The sequence below is a fragment of the Gopherus flavomarginatus genome, chromosome 18 (genome assembly GCF_025201925.1).
Source record: "Gopherus flavomarginatus isolate rGopFla2 chromosome 18, rGopFla2.mat.asm, whole genome shotgun sequence".
Taxonomy (NCBI): Eukaryota; Metazoa; Chordata; order Testudines; family Testudinidae; genus Gopherus; species Gopherus flavomarginatus.
Window position 1 is genome coordinate 23,493,260 of NC_066634.1, and position 26,641 is coordinate 23,519,900.

At 59.0% G+C, this 26,641-nt stretch overlaps 1 protein-coding gene across 1 annotated transcript in view; it reads right to left on the reverse strand.

Moving 5' to 3' along the window:
* Positions 1–26,641, reverse strand: part of SLC8A2 (solute carrier family 8 member A2) — an 85,750-nt gene that overhangs the window by 40,028 nt on the left and 19,081 nt on the right. The window contains exon 2 of the mRNA XM_050928706.1: positions 16,974–18,807. Within this exon, the coding sequence (XP_050784663.1) occupies positions 16,974–18,766 (1,793 nt within the window). The 5' untranslated portion in view covers positions 18,767–18,807. The remainder of the gene's footprint in view (positions 1–16,973; positions 18,808–26,641) is intronic.

Genomic DNA, 26,641 nt, shown 5'->3' on the forward strand with positions numbered 1-26,641 from the left:
GTGTCAGGTCAGGGGTGTGCGAGGGTGTGTGGAGCACCGGCATTTCAGGTGAGGGGTGTGCGAGGTCATGCAGAGCACAGGTGTGTCAGGTGAGGGGTGTGCGAGGGTGTGGGGAGCACAGACATGTCAGGTGAGGGGTGTGTGAGGGCGTGCAGAGCACAGGCGTGTCAGACCAGGGGTATGTGAGGGCGTATGGAGCACAGGTGTGTCAGGTGAAGTGTGTGTGAGGGCATGTGGAGCACAGGCGTGTCAGGCCAGGAGTGTTCGAGGGTGTGTGGAGCACAGGCGTGTCAGGCGAGGGGTGTGCGAGGGCATGTGGAGCACAGGCATGTCAGGTGAGGGGCGTGCGAGGGCGTGTAGAGCACAGGTGTGTCATGAAAGGGGTGTGCGAGGGTGTGTGGAGCACAGGTGTGTCAGGCCAGGGGTGTGTGAGGGTGTGCGGAGCACAGGCATGTCAGGCCAGGGTTGTGCGAGGGCGTGTGGAGCACAGGCGTGTCAGGCGAGGAGTATGCGAGGGAATGTGGAGCACAGGCGTGTCAGGCCAGGGGTGTGCGAGGGCGTGTGGAGCACAGGCGTTTCAAGCGAGGGGTGTGCGAGAGCATGCGGAGCACAGGTGTGTCAGACCAGGGGTGTGCGAGAGTGTGTGGAGCACAAGCGTGTCAGGTGAGGTGTGTGTGAGGGCATGCGGAGCACAGGCGTGTCAGACCAGGGGTGTGCGAGGGTGTGTGGAGCACAGGCGTCTCAGGCGAGGGGTGTGCGAGGTGTCACGGAGTGTGGGGGAGTCCGGCCCTGCACCCCTCTTCCTGGGACCCACAGTGACTCTCGGCCAGCCAGTAAAACAGAAGGTTTATTGGACAACAGGAACACAGGTTACAGCAGGGCTTGCAGGCACAGTCAGGACCCCTCCACCGAGTCCTTCTGGGCTTTCAGGGTGCTTGGATCCTAGCTAGGATCCCCTGAATTCCACCCACACAGCCCCAAGCCCAAACTCAAACTGCTTCCCTCCTGCCACTCCCTTCCTTTGTCCCCCTTCCCGGGCAAAGGTGTTGACCTTTCCCCTCCCTTACCTAGCTCAGGTTACGGGCTCTGGCATCGTCCATCTCCTAAAGTCCTCCCCTGCTCTCCCACTCCCCACACAGACAGTCCCTACTGCATCACACGAGGGTGTGCGGAGCACAGGCATGTCAGGCCAGGGGTGTGCAAGGGTGTGTGGAGCACAGGCGTGTCAGGCGAGGGGTGTGTGAGGGCGTGTGGAGCACAGGCGCGTCAGGCGAGGGGTGTGTGAGGGCGTGTGGAGCACAGGCGTGTCAGGCCAGGGGTGTGCGAGGGTGTGTGGAGCACAGGTGTGTCAGGCCAGGGGTGTGCGAGGGTGTGTGGAGCACAGGCGTGTCAGGCGAGGGGTGTGCGAGGGCATGTGGAGCACAGGCGTGTCAAGCCAGGGGTGTGCGAGGGCATGCAGAGCACAAGCGTGTCAGGCGAGGGGTGTGCGAGGGCGTGTGGAGCACAGGTGTGTCAAGCTAGGGTGTGCGAGGGCGTGCGGAGCACAGGTGTGTCAGGCTAGGGGTGTGCGAGGGTGTGCGGAGCACAGGCGTGTCAGGCGAGGGGTGTGCGAGGGCATGCGGAGCACAGGCGTGTCAGGCGAGGGGTGTGCGAGGGCATGCGGAGCACAGGCGTGTCAGACCAGGGGTATGCGAGGGTGTGTGGAGCACAGGCGTGTCAGGTGAGGGGTGTGTGAGGGCGTGCGGAGCACAGGTGTGTCAGGCTAGGGGTGTGCGAGGGCGTGTGGAGCACAGGCGTGTCAGACCAGGGGTATGCGAGGGTGTGTGGAGCACAGGCATGTCAGGTGAGGGGTGTGTGAGGGTGTGTGGAGCACAGGCGTGTCAGGTGAGGGGTGTGTGAGGGTGTGCCGAGCACAGGCATGTCAGGTGAGGGGTGTGTGAGGGCGTGTGGAGCACAGGCGTGTCAGACCAGGGGTATGCGAGGGCGTGCGGAGCACAGGCGTGTCAGGTGAGGGGTGTGCGAGGGTGTGCTGAGCACAGGCATGTCAGGTGAGGGGTGTGTGAGGGCGTGTGGAGCACAGGCGTGTCAGACCAGGGGTATGCGAGGGCGTGCGGAGCACAGGCGTGTCAGGTGGGGGGGTGTGAGGGCGTGCGGAGCACAGGCGTGTCAGACCAGGGGTGTGCGCGGGCGTGTGGAGCACAGGCGTGTCAGACCAGGGGTATGCGAGGGTGTGTGGAGCACAGGCATGTCAGGTGAGGTGTGTGCGAGGGCGTGTGGAGCACAGGCGTGTCAGACCAGGGGTATGCGAGGGTGTGTGGAGCACAGGCGTGTCAGGTGAGGGGTGTGTGAGGGCGTGCGGAGCACAGGCGTGTCAGACCAGGGGTATGCGAGGGTGTGTGGAGCACAGGCATGTCAGGTGAGGTGTGTGCGAGGGCGTGCGGAGCACAGGCGTGTCAGACCAGGGGTGTGCGAGGGCATGCGGAGCACAGGTGTGTCAGGCTAGGGGTGTGCGAGGGAGTACAGAGCACAGGTGTGTCAGGCTAGGGGTGTGCGAGGGCGTACAGAGCACAGGTGTGTCAGGCCAGGGGTGTGCGAGGGCGTGCAGAGCACAGGTGTGTACTGGGTGGTGGACGTGTTAGGTAGCTGGGGGTGCAGCCTGGTATAGCTGCCCAGGGTGGGCAGACGGACGGACACTCTCGATCTGCCTCCCAGGGCTCAGCCCACCCAGCCCCCTACCAGCGCTGACGAGCAACCAGCATCCTCAACCCAGCCCTCCCCTGCCCTGCAGCTGGGGGGCACCACCTCGGGGTACACCCAACCCCCACAGGCCCACCTCGACGTGCAGGTATTACACCCCCTCACCATGAGTGTTAGTGGGCTCTAGTGATTAGAGCTGAGAGCTGGGAGCCAGGACTCCTGGGTTCTCTCCCCGGCTCTGGGAAGGGAGTGGTGTCTAGTGGTTAGAGTTGGGGGGGGACTGGGAGCCAGGACTCCTGGGTTCTCTCCCCGGCTCTGGGAGGTGAGTGGGGTCTAGTGGTTAGAGCAGGGGGGGCTGGGAGCCAGGACTCCTGGGTTCTCTCCCCAGCTCTAGGAGGGGAGTGGTGCCCAACAGTTAGAACAGAGGACTGGGATTCAGGATGCCTGGGTTCTAGCGCAGTTCTGGGGGGTGAATGGGGCCCTGTGGTTAGAGGGGGGTCTCGAGGTGGAGCCAAGACTCCTGGGTTCTGTGCCTAGCTCTGGCAGGGCAGTGGGGCCTAGCAGTTAGGGCACACAACTGGGATGGTGGATTCTGCTTAAGAACACGTCACAATTCCCAAACCCCGGCTCACACAACCGGCCAGGACCCGAATCCAGCCGTTCTGCCTCCAGCTTCAGCATGCTAGGCACAGCCAGCGTCCTTATCCCCCTTGCCCAGACTGCAAAGCTGAGGCATGCAGCGGGGAGCTGGCCTGCCACAGGCCACACAGTGAAAGTGCTGGGGAAGGAACCCTGGCGTCCTGCACCCCCCTCCGCTCCAGCCCATGAGAACCGCCGTTTGCTGACACAAAAAACAGTCCCTGCCCCAAACAGCTAAGTCCGAGGAAACTGAGCCCCTGGGGAGCCCCCAGGCCACCTGGAGGGGGCGAGATGGAGTTGTGGGGGGGACTCATTCAGCCTGGGGCTCAGCAGACCAGGTTAGTCCTGGGGCATTTTGTAGCGTGGTTCTTTGTCCCGCTAGAAACCGGCTGCTCCTTTGCTCCAGACCCTCGGCTAACACCAACACCCGATCAGAGAGGGAGGAACGCCTCTGATCGGGACTCAGGACACCTGGGTTCTATCGCTGGCTCTGCCACTGAGACACTGGGTGAACTGGGGCACATCACTTCCCCACACCGGGCCTCGGTTTCCCCTCCTGCCCTTTGGCGGCACATACACTGGGCTCCGGGTTTGTCCAGCACCTCGCACATGGGGGCTCGGATCTCGAGATGGTACCGTAATCAAAGCAGGGCCAGAGGGGAGCTGGGTTCGACTTCGGGCACTGTCCCAACCAGGCAGCCTTTGTGACTGCAACTAAATCAACCGTGGCTAGGACAGGAGCTGGGAGGCCGCCAGGGGTCCTCGAGGACCTGTGAAGCCAGCAGGTTTCCACTCGCCCGTACATTCTGCGGGGCGAATAACTGCGCTTGCAGCCCACCCATAGCAACCCGAAGGAAAAGCTCATGACAAGACTGAGACACGTAACTTCAGGAGGTCTCCCGCATTGCGCAACGTATACGGGTGATAACCCGCTGCCAGGTGACTTCCCTGCCAGAGCCAGCGCCTCACCGCCCCAGACGGGAGAATTCTTTTCAAAGCAGGAGCCAAAGCCAGGCAGTCATTTCTTCCCAGTACGAGGCGCGGACGGCGGAGACTGGAACCACCACCGTCCCGGCCAGCAACCCAGAAAGCAAAGACGTCCAGCTGCCCACACACAATCTGGCCCTTTTCCTGCTTAAAAAAATCCGCTGGGGAAAAAGATGCATATTTCAAATCTTTCTGTGCAGAGACTGTTCAGGCCCAAATTTGATTAAGTTGGCTCAGTCTCCAGCGGGTTCAGGGTCTGATTTTCACAGAGCTCGGAGACTCCCCCACCTGGAAGTGCAGACTCCTTTCAGGGGTCTTCAGTTGTCCCTCACCCCCCAGAAAAAAAACAAAACTACTAAGGATTCTTGAAAGTGTACGTCTCTGCTAACATGGCTTGCCTCAGTTTCCCCACCGATAAACTGGTGGGTCATCATGTTTCCCAGAGTGGGGGGAAGGTCATCGCGATTGAGTAGTTAAGGTCTACAAAGTGTGTTGGTGATAGAGGGGAAATTAATTCAGGTGCCAATTCACTGACCCATATGGCACTAACCACGAATTAGTATTATCATTTATCCCAGCAGTGCCCAGAGATCCTGGCCCTGATCAGCCCCCCGTCATGCCAGGCGCTGCCCAGACCCCAACCGAGATCAGGGCCCCATCACACCGGGCGCCACTCAGACCCCAAACGAGATCAGGGCCCCATCACACCGGGCGCCGCCCAGACCCCAACTAAGATCAGGGCCCCGTCGTGCCGGGTGCTGCCCAGACCCTGGCCGAGATCAGGGCTCCGTAGCGCCAGGTGCTGCACACACACATAGTCACAGACAGTCCTTGCCCCAAACAGTTGGAACTTGTCCTGGTATAACTCTGTCAGGTCAGGGTGTGATTTCTCACTTGTACCGGTGCAAGGCCTGGTGAGGATGTGGTTATACCGGGATAAAGATGACCTGGAGTACAAACTTTTCCCAGCACAGCTGTGTTGGTCAGAGCATGATAAGATGCGATTGCTGAGGGACAAGCTCTGTGCCAGCTAACGCCCCCAGTGCAGAGTGTAAACCGGTGGAGCTGTGTCCGCACGAGGAGCACTTTGCTGGTCTGGTATCATGGGAAAGCCTTCCACTCACAGACCTTCCCTTGTTCCCCTTCCCTATAGCCGCAGAGCTAAAGCAGTACACTTTTCTAGTGGGTACAGGGCTGCAGCAGACAAGACAAATAGTGGGTGGGGAAACTGAGGCACAAAGAGGGGCAGTGAGAGGCCCAAGATTACACAGAGCTGGAATCAGAACCCAGGTGTCCTGGCTCCTGCCTGCTGCACTCCACCGACTTGCCCTGAAAGCGCCAATTCCAATTCTACGGCGTTTTCCCCCCGGTTGAGGCCAGCCTGAGCGGCTAGCAGCGGAGCCGGGCAAACCTCGGATGTGAAGAGTGAACGGGGTGTGCTCCCACTCTGCAGACCCAGGGAAACCAATGAGCAGCACAAACGGAACTGGAGTTTTAAAGGTCTCTGGGTTTTCGTCACTGGAATCGCAAAGGTCGGGGGTGTTAGGAGACGGGTTTTAATCTCAGAAAGCCCTTTGACGTGCATCCCCGCCGAAGAGACAGAGATGATCTTTCTTCCTCCTTCTTCTTTGGACTTTAAGGCCAACATTTCCCACAGCGCCCGGGGCCAAGATGGCACACGGCCAGCACCCAGAAGCAGGGCCTGGCGTGCCCAACCCTTTAGAAAATCTGGCCCAGTACCTTGGTGCCTCACTGGAGGGTCGTGCTGTGGGGCATTCCTGCCTGCAGAGCAGCACAGGCCAGGCTGCTGCAGGTTAGAGCAGCCACCGGGGTCGCTCTAAGGCCACACACGCAAAACTGTGCCTTGCAAAGCTTGCAGAAAAGCCCAGGAAACGCAGCCCAGCCCCCTTCCCCGCATCTGTAGGGAAATCCAAGGTCTCCTAACGAGGTAACTCAAATCCCATTGGACATCCACAGGCCCAGATTCATCAGCCAGTGCGCAAGATGTGGGGGAATGACCAGCCTTGAGAAGGACGAGCCCGACTGTAATTAATTTGACTCCATTTCATTTCTGCAAACAAATGGAACCAAATTTTGCCTGCAAAGTGGTCTCTCTCCCTCCTTCTCATCCAGGAAGGAGGAACAGAGTCATTAATAAACCAGCCTGTGAGCACCTCCATAATACCAGGCATTAAAAATTCACAAGCGCTTTTTCCCCTCCGGCTCGCCGTCTCCACGATGAGTAATGCCAATCGAAAGGTGAGAGTGGGGGCAGGGGTGGGGAAACAGGATGGAATGAAATGAAAAGGAGCCGTCTGGCACTGGGGGGTGATTTTCTGTAGGGTGTGAGGACACAGGGCAAGAGAGGCGGGGTGGGGGATTGCGATCCCCAAGCCCAAAACAGCTGCTGTAACTCCATGGTCCCCAATGGGTAGGGGATGCTGATTAGATAGAGGGGCTGGCTCGGCAGAGGTAATACATACATCGCCAGTTACTGCCCAGTAGATCAGACTCTCAGTCCATCTAATGCCATATGCTTTGGAGGAAAGTGCCAGCCCCCCCTGCCCCGGGCCATTATGGAATAACCCACCCTCAGGGAAAGACCTTCCTGACCCCAAGAGTTAGATGTTGCTTTGTGCCCTGAAGCATGAAGGTTGCCACGCTTTCATGTGTTGAAAGGCACAAATGGCTCTTTCACTCAGATTGATTTTTCCTGCCTCTGACGGAGGAGGGGGGAGAGGACTGAAGCAATGCTAAGAAAGTCCCAGAAAAAAACCTCTCTTGGAAATCACGGAGCCTGAAGAGAAGGGAAAAAAACCCAAACCCCGCAATCAGCAATCAGAAATGTCAGCGGCTGTGCTATTTGGATGCCAGATTTGATGAAGGGTTTGCAAGACGTGCACGCAATAATACATCAAGGGAGAGGATTAATTGCTGCACTGAGCGACGGGAGGAGAATTACCAGCCCCCCCACCCCAGTCTACTGGCAACAAGACCATCAGGCGGGTGGGAATGCCGTCTAGTAGTTGGAACGGGGAAGTGAGAGGGAGGAGGGTCTAGTGGTTATAGCAAGGGAACGGATCTGGGATCTGGGCTCTCGGGAGTGCCGGAGCAGGGGGCTGGGAGTCAGGACTCCTGGGTTCTATTCCCAGTTCAGAGTGGGGCTGACAGGGGAACCACAGTGGAGACTGTGAGTCAGGACTCCTGGGTTCTCCTCTCGTGGTGGGGCTCCCTTATCTGCAGTCAGGGAGGAGCAGGAAATCTCAGCTGCGTTCTCACGAGGCCGGCAGGTGCAGGCAGATCAACAACCCTCAGAAACCAATGCCAGGGCAGGCTGCTAAAGCTGAGCAAACACACAGGTCGAGGAGGTGGAGAAAGGCCCTTAGAGACAGGAGAGGAAGGAGCTGGATGCTAAAGGGACAATTCCTCTGATCAACAGCCAATTGAACATGCGCAGAGAGTGGTTAGAACAGGGGACTGGCTGTCAGGACTCCTGGGTTGGAGGAGGGGAGTGGGGTCTAGTGGCTAGAGCAGGGGCTGTCAGGACTTTTGGGTTCCATTGTCTGCTCGGAGGAGGGGAGTGGGGTCTAGTGGCTGGAGCAGGGGCCTGGGAGTCAGGGCTCCTGGGTTCTCTTTTCAGCTCAGGGAGAGGGCGTGATCTAGGGGTTAGAAGGCGGGACTAGGTGGCAGGATGCCTGGGTTCTCTTCGCAGCTCAGGGAATCGGGTTCTGTGGCCTTTATTGGAGCTAATGTTGATTCACAGCAGCCAGGGATCTGACCCTTTCTTCAGCAAGCCCTGGGACTTGAGGATCAGCCCGACGCTCTCTGATTCAACTCCCCCTAAGCACCTGCTGCCGCATTTTGACTCTGCTAAAGTCCAGCCATGCCGCTGGGTGCAGGGCACCTCGGCTTTGTAGGCAGCAGCCTGAGCCTGGCAGAAATTTGCCCAGGCACATCCACAAGCGTCTCTGAGGCGGCTCCGCAGGTCTCGGGACAAGGCCAGGCTTGGCGTGTGCACCCAGCGGGCTGATCTGAAATAACTCTGCCCGCACAGTGACCTTTCACAGCGAGAGGGGCTGTAAGGGGCTTGGTCCGGTTGGTTTCTCCAACGGCGGTGTAGGGGACTGTGGAAGACTGTGTCACGGCCTAGCTAGGGTATCTCCGCTTTCTCGGAGGCCTTGTGAAAAGCCCCTACTTCCTAAGTGGTCGGTCATTGTAAAACACGGCATGCCAGTTATAACTTGCTTTTAACTGGTTAAAACCAATTTGTATGGCCTTAGGCCAAAGGGCGGGCATAGCTTGTAAAAAGTCCCTTTTTGCATATGTATAAGTTGCTTTTGTATTGTGTCTATATAGCTGTATGCTCCCGGTCCCGCCTTTGGACTCCAACTCAGGCCGAGCTGAGCTTCGGTGCTGGGTTCCCCGCCAAAGTGACAGCAACGCCCAGGGTCCCTGTTGCGGATGTGTCACTTTACCTTCATTAAAGCCAAATAACTACAGTGTGTGTGGGCCTCGTTCTTGCAGAGCATCCAAGCACGTTACAGGTGGGTTGAGAGGGACTTGATTACAGCACAGAAGCACTTTCACAGGGAGCAAGTCCCAGGCCCCCCAAGGTTTCTCCATCTAGCGAAGCCCAGCCGGACGTGCAAGGCAGGCAAATCCCAATGAGAAACCAGGCACGGATCTGTAGGCATCTGGCTTAGCCAGTCACGACTGCGTCTTTTCTGGGAGCTTGGGGCCAGTGAGGCGGCTAAAAGCAAAGCTCTAACCCGCCCGACACTGGGACGAGCGTGCCAGGCCTCGGCGTGACTGATCAGCCCACGCGCTCCTCCAGCTGAGACAGACGCTGCATTTTCTCTCTGTGCCGGTCCTTCCCCTGCTGCTTTATGCGTGTTTGTCTAGTTCTGTCTTCCGGGAAACAGGACCAGAGCTTCAACCGCACGAGTGACAACAGCTGCACCTGTCTCACTAACGTCTTCCCCCTTCCCCCAAAAGGACACTTCTAACCATGAGGCTCTTTAATGTCACCTGACCAGCAATCAGACGCGGCGGGGCCTTAGCAAACCTCGCTGCAGCTAAACAGAACAAGGGCCGTCCTCGGACTGAAACTCCCTACTTCAAACGCGTTAGCCGCTTTCCCCTCTTCTTTGGTATTATTACGAGAAGGTTAGAAAGACTTGGCTGTTGCCCTGGGACGGAGCAGCCAAGGTTTCTGTATTCAAAACCCCACCCTAGTCTGATGATTCGCGTGGGACAGCGATGGGGTCGTGTTGACACCCTCTGGGGCTGTTTATTCCCTGGAAGTTAACACATCTCCCTGTGACTTCTGGGTCCACAAACACAAGCCTCTACTGCTTGAGCTGAAGGCCCAGAGCCATTAGCAGGGAGGCAGAGGAAGAGGAGGACAATTTCTGATGTGCTCCAGGCACTAGAGTGGGGATAAAGTGCTACAGAGCATGCTGTTATTCTTTATTATTTGAACTACCATAGTGCCTGGGACCTCACTGCGCAAGGCGCTGTACGTTTTTATTGCTATTCAGTGTACTACAGTAGCACCATGGTGCCCCAATCATGGGCCAAGTCCCCATTGTGCAAGGCACTGAACAAAATCAGAATTAAGAGAAGATCCCTGCCCCAATCACACCCTTATCCCCATTTCACAAATGGGGAAACTGAGTCACCGAGACACTTGCCCAAGACTATTCTGGGAATAAAGGTAAGTGAGAGGCTTGAAAGGCAGGTCCATCAGCAGTACCCAGGGAGCTGAGGCCAAGGCGCCGAAGCCAGAACCACCGGGCTCCCAGGCCAGCGCTCAGCACAGCTTGTGGAAAAGTCCATCGAAAATGGCTTGTTTGAGTCCCCAAACATCTGTGTTTTCACTGAAAATTTTTAAAGCTCGAAACCCGCAAAATTGCAATGAAAGAGCTGGAAACTTCCAAAGTGAAAATTTTAAGCGGAGATGGAAAAAGTGATCGGTTTGGTCAAAAAACTTCTGTTCAGGAGAAAAAATAAATCTCTGGTCAGTCAGCTCTAATGCTCAGGCCTCCCACATGGCCTGGACATATTGTGCCTCAATAGATCCTCTGCTATGCAGTGGGAGAGACACATCACAGCAAGGACAGACACCTCGGGCAGGGGGAGCGTCTGAACAAGGCACAGCAGGTGATTGTCACAGGGTGATGCTCTGAACTGCCCCCACAAGCCAGGCAGGACTTTGGGGAGCCTCCTCTCCCTTGGAGCAGACTATCTGCAGGGCAAGCAGCTCACACGGCTTCACCTCCTGGGTCTCTCCTTGGAGCATTCAGCATCCTCTGCCCCTCCGTGAGCTTCCCCCAGCGAGCCCGCCCCAGCGGGGTCCTGGGGAAGCCACAGGGTCCTGCCCCCCCACTTTGCAGTCAGACGTGACTCTCAGCCAGCCAGTAACACAGAGGTTTATTCGATGACAGGAACACGGTCTAAAACAGAGCTTGTAGGTACAGAGAACGGGACCTCTCGGCCGGGTCCATTCTGGGGGGCAGTGAGCCAGACCCCCACATCTGCACTTCACTCCTCGTCCCCAGCCAGCTCCAAACTGACTCCCCATCCAGCCCCTCCTCTCTGGGCTTTGTCCCTCTCCGGGCCAGGAGGTCACCTGATTCCTTTGTTCTCTGACACCTTCAGCTATCTCCTTGCAGGAGGGAAGGGCCTGGCCATTAGTTGCCAGGAGACAGAGTGTCGGCCATTTATGTGCACTGACCCTTTGCTTTGCCACAATTACACCCCCTTATTCCACCCCCTAGAGACTTAAGAAATGCATAGGGGAAACTGAGGCACCCCTACAGTATTCAGAGGAAACATTAAGAACAGTCCCACTTGATCACAGTGATCGAGCCAAGGAAAACCTTGAGGCGCTTTGTGCCAGTCAGATCTGCTGGAATCGGCTTTCCCGGTGCTAGGAACTGGGCCGTGGGCGGGCGGGCCTAGTCATTACCCTGTTTGTTTGGGTTTCCTGGGAGCTGGCTCTGTCTGAGCCTGCAGCTCACTGGGTACCCCGGCCAGAGGCACTGACGCAGAGACGGGCCTGATCTGCAAAGCTCAGAGCCGGATCCCAACTCCTTCCCCTAAGAGCCACCCCTAACCCTAGGCTGAGTTCTGGGAGCCCCCTGCCCCCCGCTTGCCTTTGAGAGACAACAACGGCTCGCCCCAGAGACAGACACAGCCGGCTCTTGGCTCTGTCAGCTGCCGTCAAAGGGCAAGAGATCAGCAGATTCGAGTCGGAAAGCATCAGTTTCTGGCCCTGAGCTCAGCTGATCCCGGCTGCCACAGATAAATTCTCCCCACCTGCCGTGGTGCGGCACCGGACCGCGGGTGCCAGCGGGCAAGCAGGGCACAGGCGCTGGAGAATGCCACCGGCAGGGTTAGATTTGTGCTGTCATCGCTTCTCGGCAAGCTGGTGCAAACAGCAAGAGACCTTTGCTCTTTGCCTTTCTCCTTCACCCAAGTGCCAGGCCTTGGAGCGAAATCACTGCCTGGGCCGGAGTTTGGAGCACCAGCCCTGACGTGGGGCGAGGGCTGCCTGAGCACCGCTGGGGACCACCTCCATCCCAGGACCGATGCGACTCGTTGGACTAAGAGTCTATCCACCCCCTGCACGGCTGATTTCTCCTCCAGCGAGAACCTGACTTGCAATCTGCTACCTTCCTGCTCCAGGCCAGGAGGCAACCATCCCCGGGAGGAAACACGCTTTGAGATTGCCCCAGATCTCACCCACCACTCCCCGGGAGCCTGGTGATGCAGCTGGTCCGAGAGGAGCAGCCCCCTCCTTCTGTTTGGAGAAGTGTAACCTCGGCACCCCTCCAGAGCCCCCCACCTTCCCTGCCCAAGCAGCTCAGGGTTCGCCAGCTCCTGCGTATATTAACAACTCGTTAATTTCCCTGGGGCTGATGAACCGGGAGCCTGCAGGACAATCAACCTGGAAAATCAACAGCAATTTCTTGGACTCGCTGAGGCTGCACAGACCAGCTGATTAAGCCAGCACTTTCCAGACGGGGAGGACCCTGGAGAACGGGGGAGCTTCGTGTGCCATGGGGCAGCCTGACTTCACACCCACTAACAAGGGGACCCTCAGGTTTGTAGTGCCATCCGCCGCCCATCAGCCCGGTTCCCAGAGTGACGTGGACAGCTCGCGGCAGAGCGGATTGGTGGGGTCTGCGCAGAGTGTGCTAAACAGGGTTAGGCCTGGTAAGTACCGGCCTGGGAGACCGCTGACGAAATCGCAAGGTGTGTGACGCCCCTGCGTTGGTACTGAGCGCAGTATGGAGCTGGGGGTGCTGTGCTGCAGGGAGCTGGGCGGATGATATGCTGGCGGGCGCTTTTCCTCCTAAGTCAGCACTGCTGGAGCATCCATTTTGCAGTGGCAAGTTCAGCTGAGGTCATGGTTAGTAAAGATCCCATGTTATAAACAGCTGCCACGTCCCACCCCAGAGGTAGTTGCATCTCTGTATGGGGTGAGGGATCCCTGTATAAAAAGTCACCATCTCCCACCTCAGAGGTGGCTGCATCTCAGTGCTGGAGGAGCAATCTCAGTATATACAGAGGCCGCACCTCATCCTAGAGGTAGCTGCACCTCAACAATGGACGAGCAGCACATAAACCACTGCCATGCCTCATCCCACAAGCAGCAGATAAACAGCTGCCACATTCCACCCCAGAGCTGGCTGCATCTCAGCGCTAGCCCAGTGATCCCTGCATAAACAGCTGGCCGAGTGATCCCATGGCCAAGTGATCCCTAACTAGCCCCCCAACCCCGTAAGGCTCAGTTCTTCTGCAGGAAAAGCTGTGTACGCAGTGCAGGATTCAGACCCACGTCAACGAGAAGCCCCTCCGAGGGCTGGCATTTCCAGCCCAGCGGGCAAGGTGGCGTTTGCAAAGGAGAAGCCCCTTTGCCATCACTTCACTCCAGTGCAGGTGCAGAGATTGCCCCGTCGATACATGTGCACAAGCAGGGAAGTCCCCGCTGGATCGATAACGATTTGCTATGGCTTGTAGGGCACGGCGGGAGGTGGGATCATGCAGGCACAAGAAGAGACAGGTAGGATGCAGGGCAACGCACGGGCTGGGCTCTGGCTAGGTGGCGTCGTGGTGCTCTGGGGTTCAGGGGGTCCCAGCCTCCACTGCTCTGCCAAGTGGGGACGAAACGCTCCCGCGGGGCCATCACCTCACCCCCTGGGGAAACTGAGGCACCAAGCTGGGACATGCCTTGTCCCAAGCCAGTCTGTGACACAGCCTGGAAGAGAACTCCGGCTGTTAGTCCCTTCCTCCTGCGGCCTTTTCCGTCCCGTTTCTGCCATTCGCCCATGCAAACGAGGCCTTCTCTTCGTTGGCAGCCACGGCAGAGAGAGGGCAAAGAGCGAGTCCAATGCTGACACTGATCCTAGACAAAGGTCCGCCCTGGGCAGAGAGGAGGCCGCTCAGAGCAGCTGTTACTGTTAGCTACGTGGAGCTGTGGGGACATCTGAGGCTCCAGATCTGCCCCGACAGCAGCTTGGGCACTAAAGCCATGTCAATCCAGCCGGACGGCGCAACATGGCATTTTAAGGATGCCCGATCTCCGCTTTTAGGGACATTCCCCCCACCCACCACCCCCGTTTGTGCGTGGTATGGAACAGCGCTCGTGTGTCCTGAAGGCCACGAATCACAGTTGAGCCAGAGGAAGGGAGATCAGTTCTGGAATCGACAGAGGCAGAAAGAAAACACCACTCCTGGTACTGGATCCAAAGTAAGAGAACGTTGCCTTTCAAACTAGCCGCTCCCCACCCCACCTAAAACATTTCTGCTGTCGCTCTATAATGAACAATAAATGCTTCATTCCAAGCGAGAGCAGGAACGCGTCAGCAAGGGTATTAGTTATGCCGTTAAAAATTCATTTAAAAAGGGAGCTCCTCAAATCGGCACATGGAAGCGATCACTGAGAGTTGGTTTTTCTAGGCGGCCATCCAGGTTTTTGCGCTGGTGGGAGCGGTGGGATGAGCAAGCAGGATGGGCCGCTGGCATCGGCGCGATGGTTGACTTCTTTAAAGCAGGAAATAGCTACTTAAGAAAGAAGGGTTTAGGGACCGGGGATGCTGTGATGGTTATTCATGATTTTTGTTAGGGTAACGCCTAGGAACCCCGGTCATGGCCCAGGCCCGCACAGCGCTAGGCACTGCACATTTTCAGTGTTGTTAGGAGCCCCTGCATGAACCAGGTTCTGTGTAAACCCAGGATGGAAAGTCCCTTTCCCAAAGAGCTTCTGCTCTAAAGTCTTGCCTACACTAGGCAGGGTCTGGTGGTACAGCTCTGTCAGCACACTTGCCAACACAATCCTGGAGGTTTCTCTTCTTTAGTTCCTGGAGTGCTGGCAACCCTACATCCCATCCGAGCCCTTCCTGTGGGGACAGACCCTCTATTGGCAAGAATGTGCTTTCCTTGGCATGGCTCAGTGCCGTGCCCCGAACAAAATCAGCGACCCCGGCAGAAGGACTTTTGGCTGCTGTAATCGCGTCGGTCCTGGGGCTTTTGCTGTTATAAACACATTGTCAAAACTATCACCTCCTAAATTGACATTCTCCTCCTGGCAAGAGCTTGGGGCACACAGCGGGCCCGAGGAGCCGAGAAGAGGTGACAGCTGGAGACAGGCAGGCAGATGTGGGAGCAGGAGGAGACGATGATTTTGTCTCCGATTTATGTTCTAATGCGGGAAATCCACAAATTTGCCTCATTTGAATTCCAGTAGCACCTAGAGATCAGACCCTGTAGCCTTGGGCGCTACATGGATCCACCCCAGACTGGGATCGGGGGCCCCCACTGGGCCGGGCGCTGCACAGACTCACCCCAGACTGAGATCGGGGGCCCCTACTGGGCCGGGCGCTACATGGATCCACCCCAGACTGGGATCGGGGGCCCCCACTGGGCCGGGCGCTGCACAGACCTGCCCAGACTGGGATCGGGGTCCCACTGGACCGGGCGCTGCACAGACCCACCCCAGACTGGGATCGGGGGGCCTGGGCCGGGCACTGCACAGATACAAGCGAGAGCCCTGGCGCAGAGAGTTCACAACCCGCGCACATGGAGGAAGGCTGGTTCTCTCCAGGCCAGGAAGTGATCTGCTGGAGCTCCCAGAGTAAGTCAGGGGCAGTGCCAGGGCTCCCAGCTTGGCCTGGGGCCAGCCCACCCCGCGGGAGCAGGCCGGTTACACCCAGCAGTGATCTAGGGGTGCTCTGGCCCCCTACGTGGCATGACAAGCTCTCATGGAGCCAGCTGAGAAGTCGTGCTGCCGCCAGGCTCCGGGAGCCCTAATAATACAGTGGAAGCTCAGAGGAGAACTGGGTGTTTTCCCGGGGCAGCCAGCAAAGGCAGACTCCAGCTAATGCCACCGAGCGGGGCTCCCAGCCCACCGGAGCAAGGTTCTCCTGCCTTCGCCCTCTGAGCTCAGGCCCTGAGCGGCCGCTAAGCGGCTCCTTTTAGAGTCATGTCTTTCACGGCCCCAGCACGAGCCCTGGGAATCTCCTCCCCTCACCCCCTCGTCCTGCTGCAAACCCAAAACCTCTTGGGGGAACGAGGGTGCTCTGGGTTTCTTTAGGGCATGGGGAGCTGAGGGCTCCCAGGCATTTGCACGATATGGCTCTCAGCACAGAGATCACTATATGCACAACTCCCTCGATCGTCACACCTGCTGCATGCCAGGAACTTCATGGCGCGAGTGGGGACTGAACCCAGAGATAGCCCTTCCCCAAAATCCCAGGCCCCTGCCACCTGAGCTAACGGTGAATCACCCCTAGCTTTGGCAATATAGGGCATATGACACACACGTGAGAAGTTCTTATTCCCCCCAGCAGAGAGCAATAGTACTAGCCAGAGCAGTGCAATGCTTTTTCTTCTCTTACCAAAGACGACCTGGGGAGCAGGACACTGACACTGGTGCCAGGGGACGAGTATTTACAGCTGATGGCCCCCCCCCCGCACACACACACTCCACAAAGTCACCACAGAGCCATAAGGAAGAGGTGGCCTTTTAAGAGCTAGAATACAAAGGGCCTGATTCTGCCTTGCTCAGCACCTCCTTCAGGTGCTGCGCCCAGCAGAAACCGCTGCCAGATCCGAATTTCCACCCACCTTCCACCATCCGTAACAAACCCACATCCTCAATAGCTTGGACACAGTGAGGCGACTCTGTCTGCACTGAACAATGGGCTACGAGCCCACGGCCTTGTCTGCACTGGAGATTTGCCCCAATTCCAGCCACTGGTGGCAAACCCCACATCTGGCCCGGATCTTGGCTTTCCACAGTGGCTGGCCACTGATGGGTGGCATCTCAGTATGGCCAGCCTCCACCCCTTCAAAAATCATCAGATTAAATATATATATTGTTTGGGGTTTTTTCCCCACCTTCTGCGTTTGGGGTCGGGGGGGGCTGCATTTTCCAGTATTTCTCCCCAACCAAGAGGGCTAAACACTTGCTTTTTTAAACTTTTTCACAATAATGAAAGCCAAGATTCTCAGCTAATCCCAGGACTCTGGGAGCTGGGACTTGACGCACACCCGCATGCAGGCACACTCTCACCAGGTGGCAATGCTGGGTGCATCTCCAGGCCGTGGCGAGGCTAAAAGAGGGGCCGACGGTTCGTACTTACACCGTCTCGTCGTCCTTGAATTCTAGCTCCCCGCAGGCGTCTTCGTAGTCGATGCCCGCTCCGCGAGCCGTCCCCTCCACCGTCCGATAGGGGACCATCACCGTCCCCCGTGCCCCAGAGCTCCGCACCACCTTCACCTCCATGGTGCCCTGGCACTCGCTGACACGCAACAGCTTGTCCTGGAAGGTGAAGATGCCGGCATGGTCGTCATCCAGGATGGTGACGGTAGCGATCAGCGGGGCCACCAGCCGCCCCTTGGGGTGGTCAGCCGAGTCAGACTCGAACATGCCCTCGGCGTCCCCCACCCGCAGGTTGAGCAAGCGGACAAAGAAGTGCTCGTCTTCCTCAAAGATGTCGTCGTCAATGATGCCAATCTTCAGCTCCTTCTGCGTCTCGCCCGGCTTGAAGATCAGTGTCCCCTCGCTATATTCGTAGTCAGAGCCCGCCTTGGCCGAGCCGTCCTCCGTCTTGTAGTCCACGTAGAAGGTGTGGTTGCCCTCCCCACCCTGCTGGCAGGCCACGGTTAGCGTGACCGAGCCGCAGTTCTCCAGGCAGTGGTACAGGCAGGGCTCGAAGAAGATCTTGCTGTAGTTCTCCTCCTCCACCTCCGACGGCACCTCCAGAAGGTTGGACGACTTCTTGGAGAACTCCGAGACGTGCTTCTTCAGGATGTTCCCAGCCCCGGTCATCATGCGGGTGGCTTGGATGCGGTAGAAAGCTCGGCTCTTCTGCTGGTGCAGCAGGGCGTAGTAGTTGGCCATTTCCACCAGCTGTTCCAGCTCTTTGTCCGGGTGCTTCTGCTTGAGGTCCTTGAGGATCTGGATCACCTCCCTGCGGCTCTCATCCAGCTCTTTCTCCTCTTGGGTGGAGGAGGCCAGGGCCGGGGACGCGGAAGCCGCCCCGTCCATGAAGACGTTCTCCCGGTGGTCATTGGCCAGGAAGCTGCCATCCATCTCGATGTCCTTGGGGAACTCCCCTTCGGTGCCGATGATGATGCCGCTCCGCGGGTCGGCACGATACCTCTTGTACACGTACTTGTAGAAGAAGAGCCGCTTGTCGGCGATCCAGGCAAAGACCACGCAGACCGGGAAGAAGACGAGCGTCAGCAGAGCTTCCCAGATCTGGACCACGCCCGGGGAGATGACCGCCAGGATCAGATAGAGCCAGATGTAGGCGAAGATGCTCCAGGAGGCCGTGACAAAGAAGACTCGCAGGTGCTTGATTTTGCGGCTCTCCCCGGCGGGGATGACGTAAACGCAGATGGCGATCACCACGAACATGTTGAAGGCGGCGCTGCCCACAATGGTGCCGGGCCCCAGCTCCCCGGCTTGGAAGTTGTGCCCACACACCTCGATGACAGAGAGCAGGATCTCGGGTGCGGAGGAGCCCAGCGCCATCAGGGTCAGGTTGGAGACCGTCTCGTTCCAGATCCGCACCGTGCCGATGCTGGTCTCGCCGTTGGCCTTGGTGACGGTGATTTCCTTCTCCTTGGAGGTGATGACCTCGATGGAGGCCATGAAGCGGTCGGCGATGATGGAGACCCCCAGGAACATGTACATCATGGCCACGAAGTAGACTATGGCCCGTGCAGCTTTGTCGCCGAAGGAGGGGTTGTCCGGCTGCCAGACAGGCAGCAGCACCCCTGGGTGGCACGTGTTGGACCCTTGGCAGCTCACGTTGCTTTCCGGCACCGTTTCCAAGGCTCCCGCCAGGGAGAAGTTCTCAGCCAGGAGGACGGACGCCAGCAAAGCCTTGGTGAGGATTCGGGGCAGGGGCTGCCATGCCGGCGCCATGATCTCAGGCGGTTCGGTCCAGCTGCCAGACCCGGTGGGATCTAGAGGACAGAACGAGAGAGACTTGTGATGGCATTCCAAGCTCACGCCTCGCCGGGGCTCGGAGCGTCCCAAAGCACTTTGCCCTCCCAGTGCTGGGATAGACCCCAGGAGTCCTGATTCTCAGCCCCCTGCTCTAACCACTAGGCCCCCATGCCCCACCCAGTGCTGGGACGGATTGTGCCAGGCTCCTACACTACCCAGCCGGCTCCCGCCCCCTCACTCTTCAGCACCGTGCTCTGCTCACTGCGTCTCTCAGACCAGCTGCGAGTCGCTGGTACGCGACAGATGGATCCCCCCAAACACAACCTACGAGCTCGGCTCTGCGGAGCAGCCTTCCGGGCTCCGCTGGGCTATTTTTATTTCTTCTCCCTTTTCCAAACGCTCGTCCAGAGATCGCTGCCTGAGGCTCAGGCGGGAGCAGGAAACCCGAGCGATTCGCTTGGCTCTAGGGGGAATGGATTTCAGGGCACTGCAGGTGCCACCCTGGCAGGACGGACTGAACAGGGCCAACAGTCACTTCTCCTGGCCCTTTACTGGGGTGAGATCCCCTGGGATCAGCCCCCTGCTAGCCCAGCCCTGGGCTCCTCCTTGCCCCAGTGCCTCTCAGCCCTGCTATGCCAGCTCTGCCATGCTCTCCCCTGATGGTGCCCTTCAGTGCTTCAGCTGCCGATCCCTCTGCATTCCCAGGGGGCAGGCCCAGCCACGCCTGCAGCTGGGACACCAGCAGACTCCCACTCAGCAGACGCAGACGCTGCTCTGGCCCTGCAGCCTGCTTTCCGCCCCTCCGCGGTGGGCGCCTGGGCAGCAGGGCTGAACGAGGAGCTGCAGCAGAAGGTCTAGGGGGACGTGACCTGTTCAAGGTTGTCCAGAGGGTGCGTGGCACAGGCAGGAATCGAACCCAGGCCCGCGGCCAGAGCCGGCCCAGCATCGCATTCATCCCTTCCCTTGCAGGTGCCCCAGCGAGGCTGGGAACCAGCTGGCGTGGAAAAGAGATCGGCTGGCAGCTGTCCACTGGCCGGCCCGGGCAGGGTCTGCCTCCTTGCCAAAGCACTTTGCACGAGATTCGGTCTTTGATAACCAGCACGGCTCATCTGTCCCGCCCCGGAGCATCCACAGGCCAAATCCTCAACCTCTCCACAGGAAACAGACCCAGTTCATTGCTATGGCAGCCATCCCTCTCCTCTCCCCACAGTCACAACCCTGCTGGGTCCAAGCCCAGCCACCACACCCTGCCCTGCACACCGGCGCTGACTCTCCCCCGTGGCATTCCTGCTCCAGCCCCATCCACGCAGCTGCCCGCTACCCAGAGCCGCCTTCAAAGCAGTTTTCTGTTCACTAGCCCCGGTAGGAGGGACGTGGCCCCAGCCAGCACGGCAGGATCGTGGCTGCTGCAGAAACGAGCCACCGTGAAACAAGCATGGTTCGGCAGCTGCGTTCTCCTGGGAACAGACCAGGCCCAACCCTTCCCTCAGTAGAACAGCGCATCAGACAGAGATTGTGACCGTCCCTGCTGTCTACAGGCCCGTCAGCCTCAAGGCACCGCATGTGTAATGCCTGAGCTAAAGGAGTAGTCTCTTAACCAGTGGCAGCAGTAGGCTGTTATCCTCTCCATGGCCCAGCCGATAGAGGAGGAGAAGACACACGCACACACAGTTTTGTATACACACACAGCATACACATGCACACGACTTTGTACACAAAAACACACAGAGTGTGCACATACACACATGCACCGTGCACACACATGCACACATAATTTTGTACACATCCCCCCACTCTGCTATACACACATGCACAGCTTGGTGTACACACACTCACTACACACACAGGGCGTGCACATCCACACGCTCACATGGTTTCGCACACATGGCTTGCAGCCCACGCATTCCTTTGGCTGCCCGCTCACCGGGGAACAGTGGGATTAGTCAGGCGAAGGGAGGATTAGCCCTGGACGCAGGGGCAGGCCGGCCTTCCCTTGATTGGGTCATCCCAGAGAACAGCGGGGTGGGGGAAACTCAGATAAGCCGCTTACGCCCAGGGCGTGACACTAATGAGCTTTAGCAAAATGATGTAAAATCATGCCGGTGCGAGACTGGTTTTTAAATTACATCCTTAATAAGAGATCATCTGTGTCTCCGGCTGCTGCCAGCAACATGCATACAGCCAGGGCGGGGAGCGGGAGGTAGAGGGACAGGAGACCCCCAAGCTACAGGGGTCCCCCAGTCTTCCCCCTCTCTCGCACCCACAGTGGGATACACTCAGGGCGGGAGGCAGGAGAATCAGGGACCCCAGGGCTGGCGGGGAGCAGGGGAAGTGGGCAGGAGAGCATGAGTGTTTTCAAGCCACCAGGGACTGGTGACCGGGGCCCATAAGCCCCATGAGAGCCCTGCGACTTTGTGGCGGTGAACAGAGCTTGCCGTCTGCCCTGCTTGCCAGGCACCCTGACATCCACCGAAAGGGCCCCGGCGCGTGGCTCTTTGCAGCGAACGGGCACCCCAAATCCCGGCATTGTTGGGGTCTCCTGCCAGCCTTGCACAAGTGGCTGAGCCGGGGAGGGCAGCGCGTCCTAGTGATCACAATGAGCTGCCAGCGACGCGTCCGTGGCGTCGGATTCCCGGCCCCTCAGAGGAGCTGACGGAGCTGATTCTTTCAGCCGGAAGGACCTCATTAAATCCCAAGGCCTCATTAGCACAGGCGAGACGGGAAATCCTGGGTGATGCTAAGGAGGAGGGGGGAGTGAGCAGAGTGGAGGGCTGGCCAATCTGCAGCTCTCGCTGGCCGCAGGCCCCCGGAATTACTAAGCCATGCCAGCCACATGCCAGCTGAGCCCGGGGGCCGCACCACGGTCGCCGTGAGCAGCTGGTACAGAGACGGTGGCACCAATCCGGATGCCTCGGGTGCAGGGCATCATCCCAGCACCAATCCTAACTGCCTAATCCCCCAAACCCCTGCCTCAGCGGGCATCCCTGGCCATGGCACTCGGCTGGATTCGTGCTGTCCAGGAGCAGGAATGGGGCGGTGAGCCAGGGCTGGCCCAAGGCCTGGGATGGCAATGGCAGGCTACCAGGATCTGTGCTTTCTAGGGTGGGTCACCTGGGGTCCCATCCTGCCCGGCCCCATCCGTGCAGTGATCCCAGGGGTGAGCCCCCTCCCAGAGGATCGCAGGGTTTGTAAGAATGGAAAACAGGCTTAGTGGTTAGCGTGGAGTGGACAGATTGGAGAGTCAGGACTCCTGGGTTCTAGTCCTGGCACTGGGAGCGGAGGGGTGTCTAGTGGTTAGAGGGGGTTAGGAGGGATTAAGACTCCTAGATTCTATTCCCAGCTCTGCCAGCGATTGCTGTGAGGCCCTGGGCAAGCCACCGCCCCACTCCGTGCCTCAGTTTCCCCATCTGTAAAACAGGGGTTAAGGATCCTCTCCTTCCTTGGCCACACACTTTGAGGGCCGCGGGTGATATGAGCGAGTTATGACAATAATCTCCAGGCCCAGGCAGCCAACGCTCCCCTCCTCCTCGAGCAGCTTCACCGAGGCGTGCGAGTGCCGGCCGGCTTGGCAGCAAGCAGGGCGCGTCGAGGGGAACGGCCCAGCGCAGCGAGGTCTGGCCAGTGTCTTTACACCAGCTCCATCGGCCCTGCTGGCTGGGCTAGGACAGGCCCCAGGTAGGTCTCCGGGTCTCCCAGGCCCCTGCCCCTCCCTGGTGCTGCAGACAGCCCAGCCCTGCGCTGCTCTGGAAGGGGTTTGTTGTAAACAAGCAGCGCACAAGGCTGGTGAATAGAGGCGGGGGCTCTAACCATGGGTTCTGTCCAGGAGGAGGGCAAGGCTGGGAGGCAGGATTCCTGGGTTCTTGTCCCAGTTCAGGGAGGGGAGTGAGATCTAGTGGTTGGGGGGGAGGGTGTTATCAGGACTCCTGGGTTCTATTCCCAGGTCTGCCACTAAACCCCTGTGTCCACAATTCATGTCACTGCTCCATAGCTCAACATCCACGCCCACCTCACCCCGACACCTTTGCAGCACTGCTGGAAACATCAGGATCACCTGGGCAGCCTGCATCCTTCCCCCTTGTGCTGAGATAAACTGAGGCAGAGAAAGATGAAGAGAAGAGATGCTCCCCAAGTTCACCCAGGGCGGAGCCAGGCATTCTGCTCAACCGGTCTCCTCACACAGAAGCAGGGGCGCACAGGATGAAACGGGGGAGGGAGAGCTCAGTGGTTTGAGCATTGGCCTGCTAACCCAGGGTTGTGAGTTGAATCCTTGAGGGGGCCACTTAGGGATCTGGGGCAAAAATCAGTACTTGGTCCTGCTAGTGAAGGCAGGGGGCTGGACTCCATGACCCTTCAGGGTCCCTTCCAGCTCTATGAGAGAGGTGTAGCTCCATACATGAAAGGCAGCACATTTAAATCCCACCAAAGGAATTATGAACATCACCACTGGCCTGTGGGACTCCCTGCCACCAGATCTCAGTGAGGCCAAGAGTGTAGCAGGATGCAAAACAAAGGCGCAGCAACTTATCCAGACAATGAGAATATCCACAATTATGAGGAGCTGCTCTGGTGTCATTGCATCACAACCACATGCTCCGACACCCACGGTCTCTTTTCTCACTAGGTGTCGCTCGCGTGACCTCGGGTACCACAACAAAACCCAGGCCCAGCTGCCAAACGTGCAGGGGAGATGGGGAGCACACAGAACCCCGTGGTGGGCCAGGCCCGGTGGGAGCCAAAGCAATCTCGCTGGCGCAGCAGCTGTCAGGGAGTGGGAACATCATCTGCTGTTGGCAGCAGACGGCGCTTGCTCGTCTCCTGCCTTCGTTGGCAGTCACCTTGCAGAAGGGGGCATTTCGAGCTGCAATCTGCACTGCATGCGGAGACCTGCGGACAAAGGATGGTCATTGCACGACACGGGCCAGCTGCCGAATGTGATTTTCTTCCTTCGCGCTGCCAGGGACAAACCCTCCCAACGCCTGGTCAATTCCAACTCCAGCTCCCACACTCCCAGCCCCCTGATCCGCTGACGGACACGCCGGGGCAGGGGGAGCCGTCCTTCCCCATGGAGTGGTGGCGACTGGACAGCCTGGGTGCCGGCTGAGAGAGACAGGAAGGTTTTGCACAGGCAGGAGCACCGGCACGGGACTCGGAAAACTTGTGCTATTGGCTTCCCGTGTGACACGTGGGGGGGTGTCATTTTGGGCCCCACCCCTAAAGGCACAGCACTGACAGTGGGGGGGAGGTTCCCCAAAGGGACCAAAATAAAGGTCAGATTTTCATGCAAAATCCATCAAAAATCCAGCCCATTATCCCACTGGGTCTCAGCTGTACACTGCGGAAAATGACCCTTCTTTTATGACGATGATTATTAATGTATTTGTACTTATAGGGCCTCATCGCGCTAGGCGCTGCACAAATACAGAACTAAAAGACAGTCCCATTGTCTGTCTTCTCTAGTTACACTGGGAGCTCTTGAGGGTAAGGACTGGCTCTCACTGTCTGGACGGAGCCTGGTGCAACAGGGCCCTGATCTCAGTTGGGGTCTGGCAACGCCCGGCGCGACGGGACCCTGATCTCGGCCGGGGTCTGGGCGGCGCCCGGCACGACGGGGCCCTGATCTTGGCCGGGGTCTGGGCGGCGCTCGGCCTGACGGGGCCCTGATCTTGGCCGGGGTCTGGGTGGTGCCCGGTGCAACAGGGCCCTGATCTCGGCCAGGGCCTGGATGGCGCCCGGAGCGATGGGGCCCTGATCTCAGTTGGGGTCTGGGCAACGCCCGGCGCGACGGGACCCTGATCTCGGCTGGGGTCTGGGCGGCGCCCGGCACGACGGGGCCCTGATCTCGGCCGAGGTCTGGGCGGCGTCCGGCGCGACGGGGCCCTGATCTCAGCTGGGGTATGGGCGGCGCCCGGTGCGACGGGGCCCTCTCGGTTGGGGTCTGGGCGGAGCCTGGTGCGACGGGGCCCTGATCTTGGCCGGGGTCTGGGCGGCGCTCGGCCTGACGGGGCCCTGATCTTGGCCGGGGTCTGGGCGGCGCCCGGCCCGACGGGGCCCTGATCTCAGCCAGGGTCTGGGCAGCGCCCGGAGCAATGGGGCCCTGATCTCGGTTAGGGTCTGGGCAGCGTCCGGCACGACGGGGCCCTGATCTCGGCCAGGGCCTGGGCGGTGCCCGGAGCAACTGGGCCCTGATCTCGGTCGGGGTCTGGGCGGCGCTCGGAGCGACGGGGCCCTGATCTCAGTTGGGGCGATAGGGTTCCTTTTCCAGGAGATGGGCTCAGCTTTCAGAAGTCTGGACAACACTGGGCTCTGTGCAGCTCTCACATGGAAAAAGAAACCGAAATCTCTTCCATATGGTGGGCAAAGTGACTCTGTTTCAGGTCTCCGGCCTTGTGTATTTCAAAGAGTAAGTGCCCAGAAGGCCTCCAGCAAAGTGATGTATTATTTACCTGATGGGGGTTATTGCTTCATTTAAAGACAGAGGAGCTGCCACGCTGGGGCAGACCAAAGCTCCATCCAGCCCAATATCCTGTCTCCAACAGTGGCCAAAGCCAGAGCCTCCGGAGGAGTGTGTCGAACAGGGAAGCGGGAGTGATCCATGTAAGAATAAAAGTACGGCCGTACTGGGTCAGACCAAAGCTGCATCCAGCCCAGTATCCTGTCTTTCAACAGTAGCCAATGCCAGGTGCCCCAGAGATTAGGGCCCCGTCGCGCTGGGTGCCGCCCAGACCCCAACCAAGATCAGGGCCCCGTCAGGCCGCGTGCTGCACAGACACATAGTAACAGACAATCCCTGTCCCAAAGAGCTCACACTCTAATTAGACAAAGGCAGGTGGGGAAACTGAGGCACAGAGCAGGGAAGCGATTGGCCCACGCTCAGGGGCAGAGTCAGGAACAGATGCCAGGTTTCCCAGGAGACCACGGGACCCCCTCCCCGCCAGCAGGAGCTGTAGAACCGAAATGTCTCAGGTTGGATACTGACAAAATTTTGCCAACTTCAGAGTCCCCCCCCGGAGGCACGTGCTCCAAACTGGAGACGAGGAGCATTCGCTGAGCAAACGCAGGCTTCTCCTTTCCCCCCGCGACTCCCCGCCAGCCGGGGGTTGTCCCCGGCAACGGCCGCTCTGCGGCAATCAGCAGGGACCGCTGGGCTGCTAATCCCGAGGAAAAGGGAATTGCAACCAGCACCGTGCCCGGCAGCGTGTGCAGCTACTGCGCCCCTGCCAGCGCCGCTGGAACCCCGCCACCCGCGCCCGCCCGCCGCAGGCCCCTCCCATAGCAACGCCGCCGTTCCCATAGCAACGAGAGACGGGGACGGGCTATAAAAAGGCGACAAACGAAGGAATGTGAAAATAGAAACCCCGACGGGGTTCTAGCCGCTGACACCTCTCCCTCCCCGTGGGCCCGGGGCTCGCCCCCCGCACGGTCACCCCTGAGCTGCCATGGATTTATCCTCACAGCACCTGACCCCCGGCTGGTGTCAATCAGCCAGCACCACACGGCAGTCCATGGGGCCAGACCCCCGGCTGGTGTCAATCGGCCAGCGCTCCATGGGGCCAGACCCCCGGCTGGTGTCAATCGGCCAGCACCACACGGCAGTCCATGGGGCCAGACCCCCGGCTGGTGTCAATCAGCCAGCACCACACGGCAGTCCATGGGGCCTGACCCCCGGCTGGTGTCAATCGGCCAGCACCACACGGCAGTCCATGGGGCCTGACCCCCGGCTGGTGTCAATCGGCCAGCACCACACGGCAGTCCATGGGGCCTGACCCCCGGCTGGTGTCAATCGGCCAGCACCACACGGCAGTCCATGGGGCCTGACCCCCGGCTGGTGTCAATCAGCCAGCGCTCCATGGG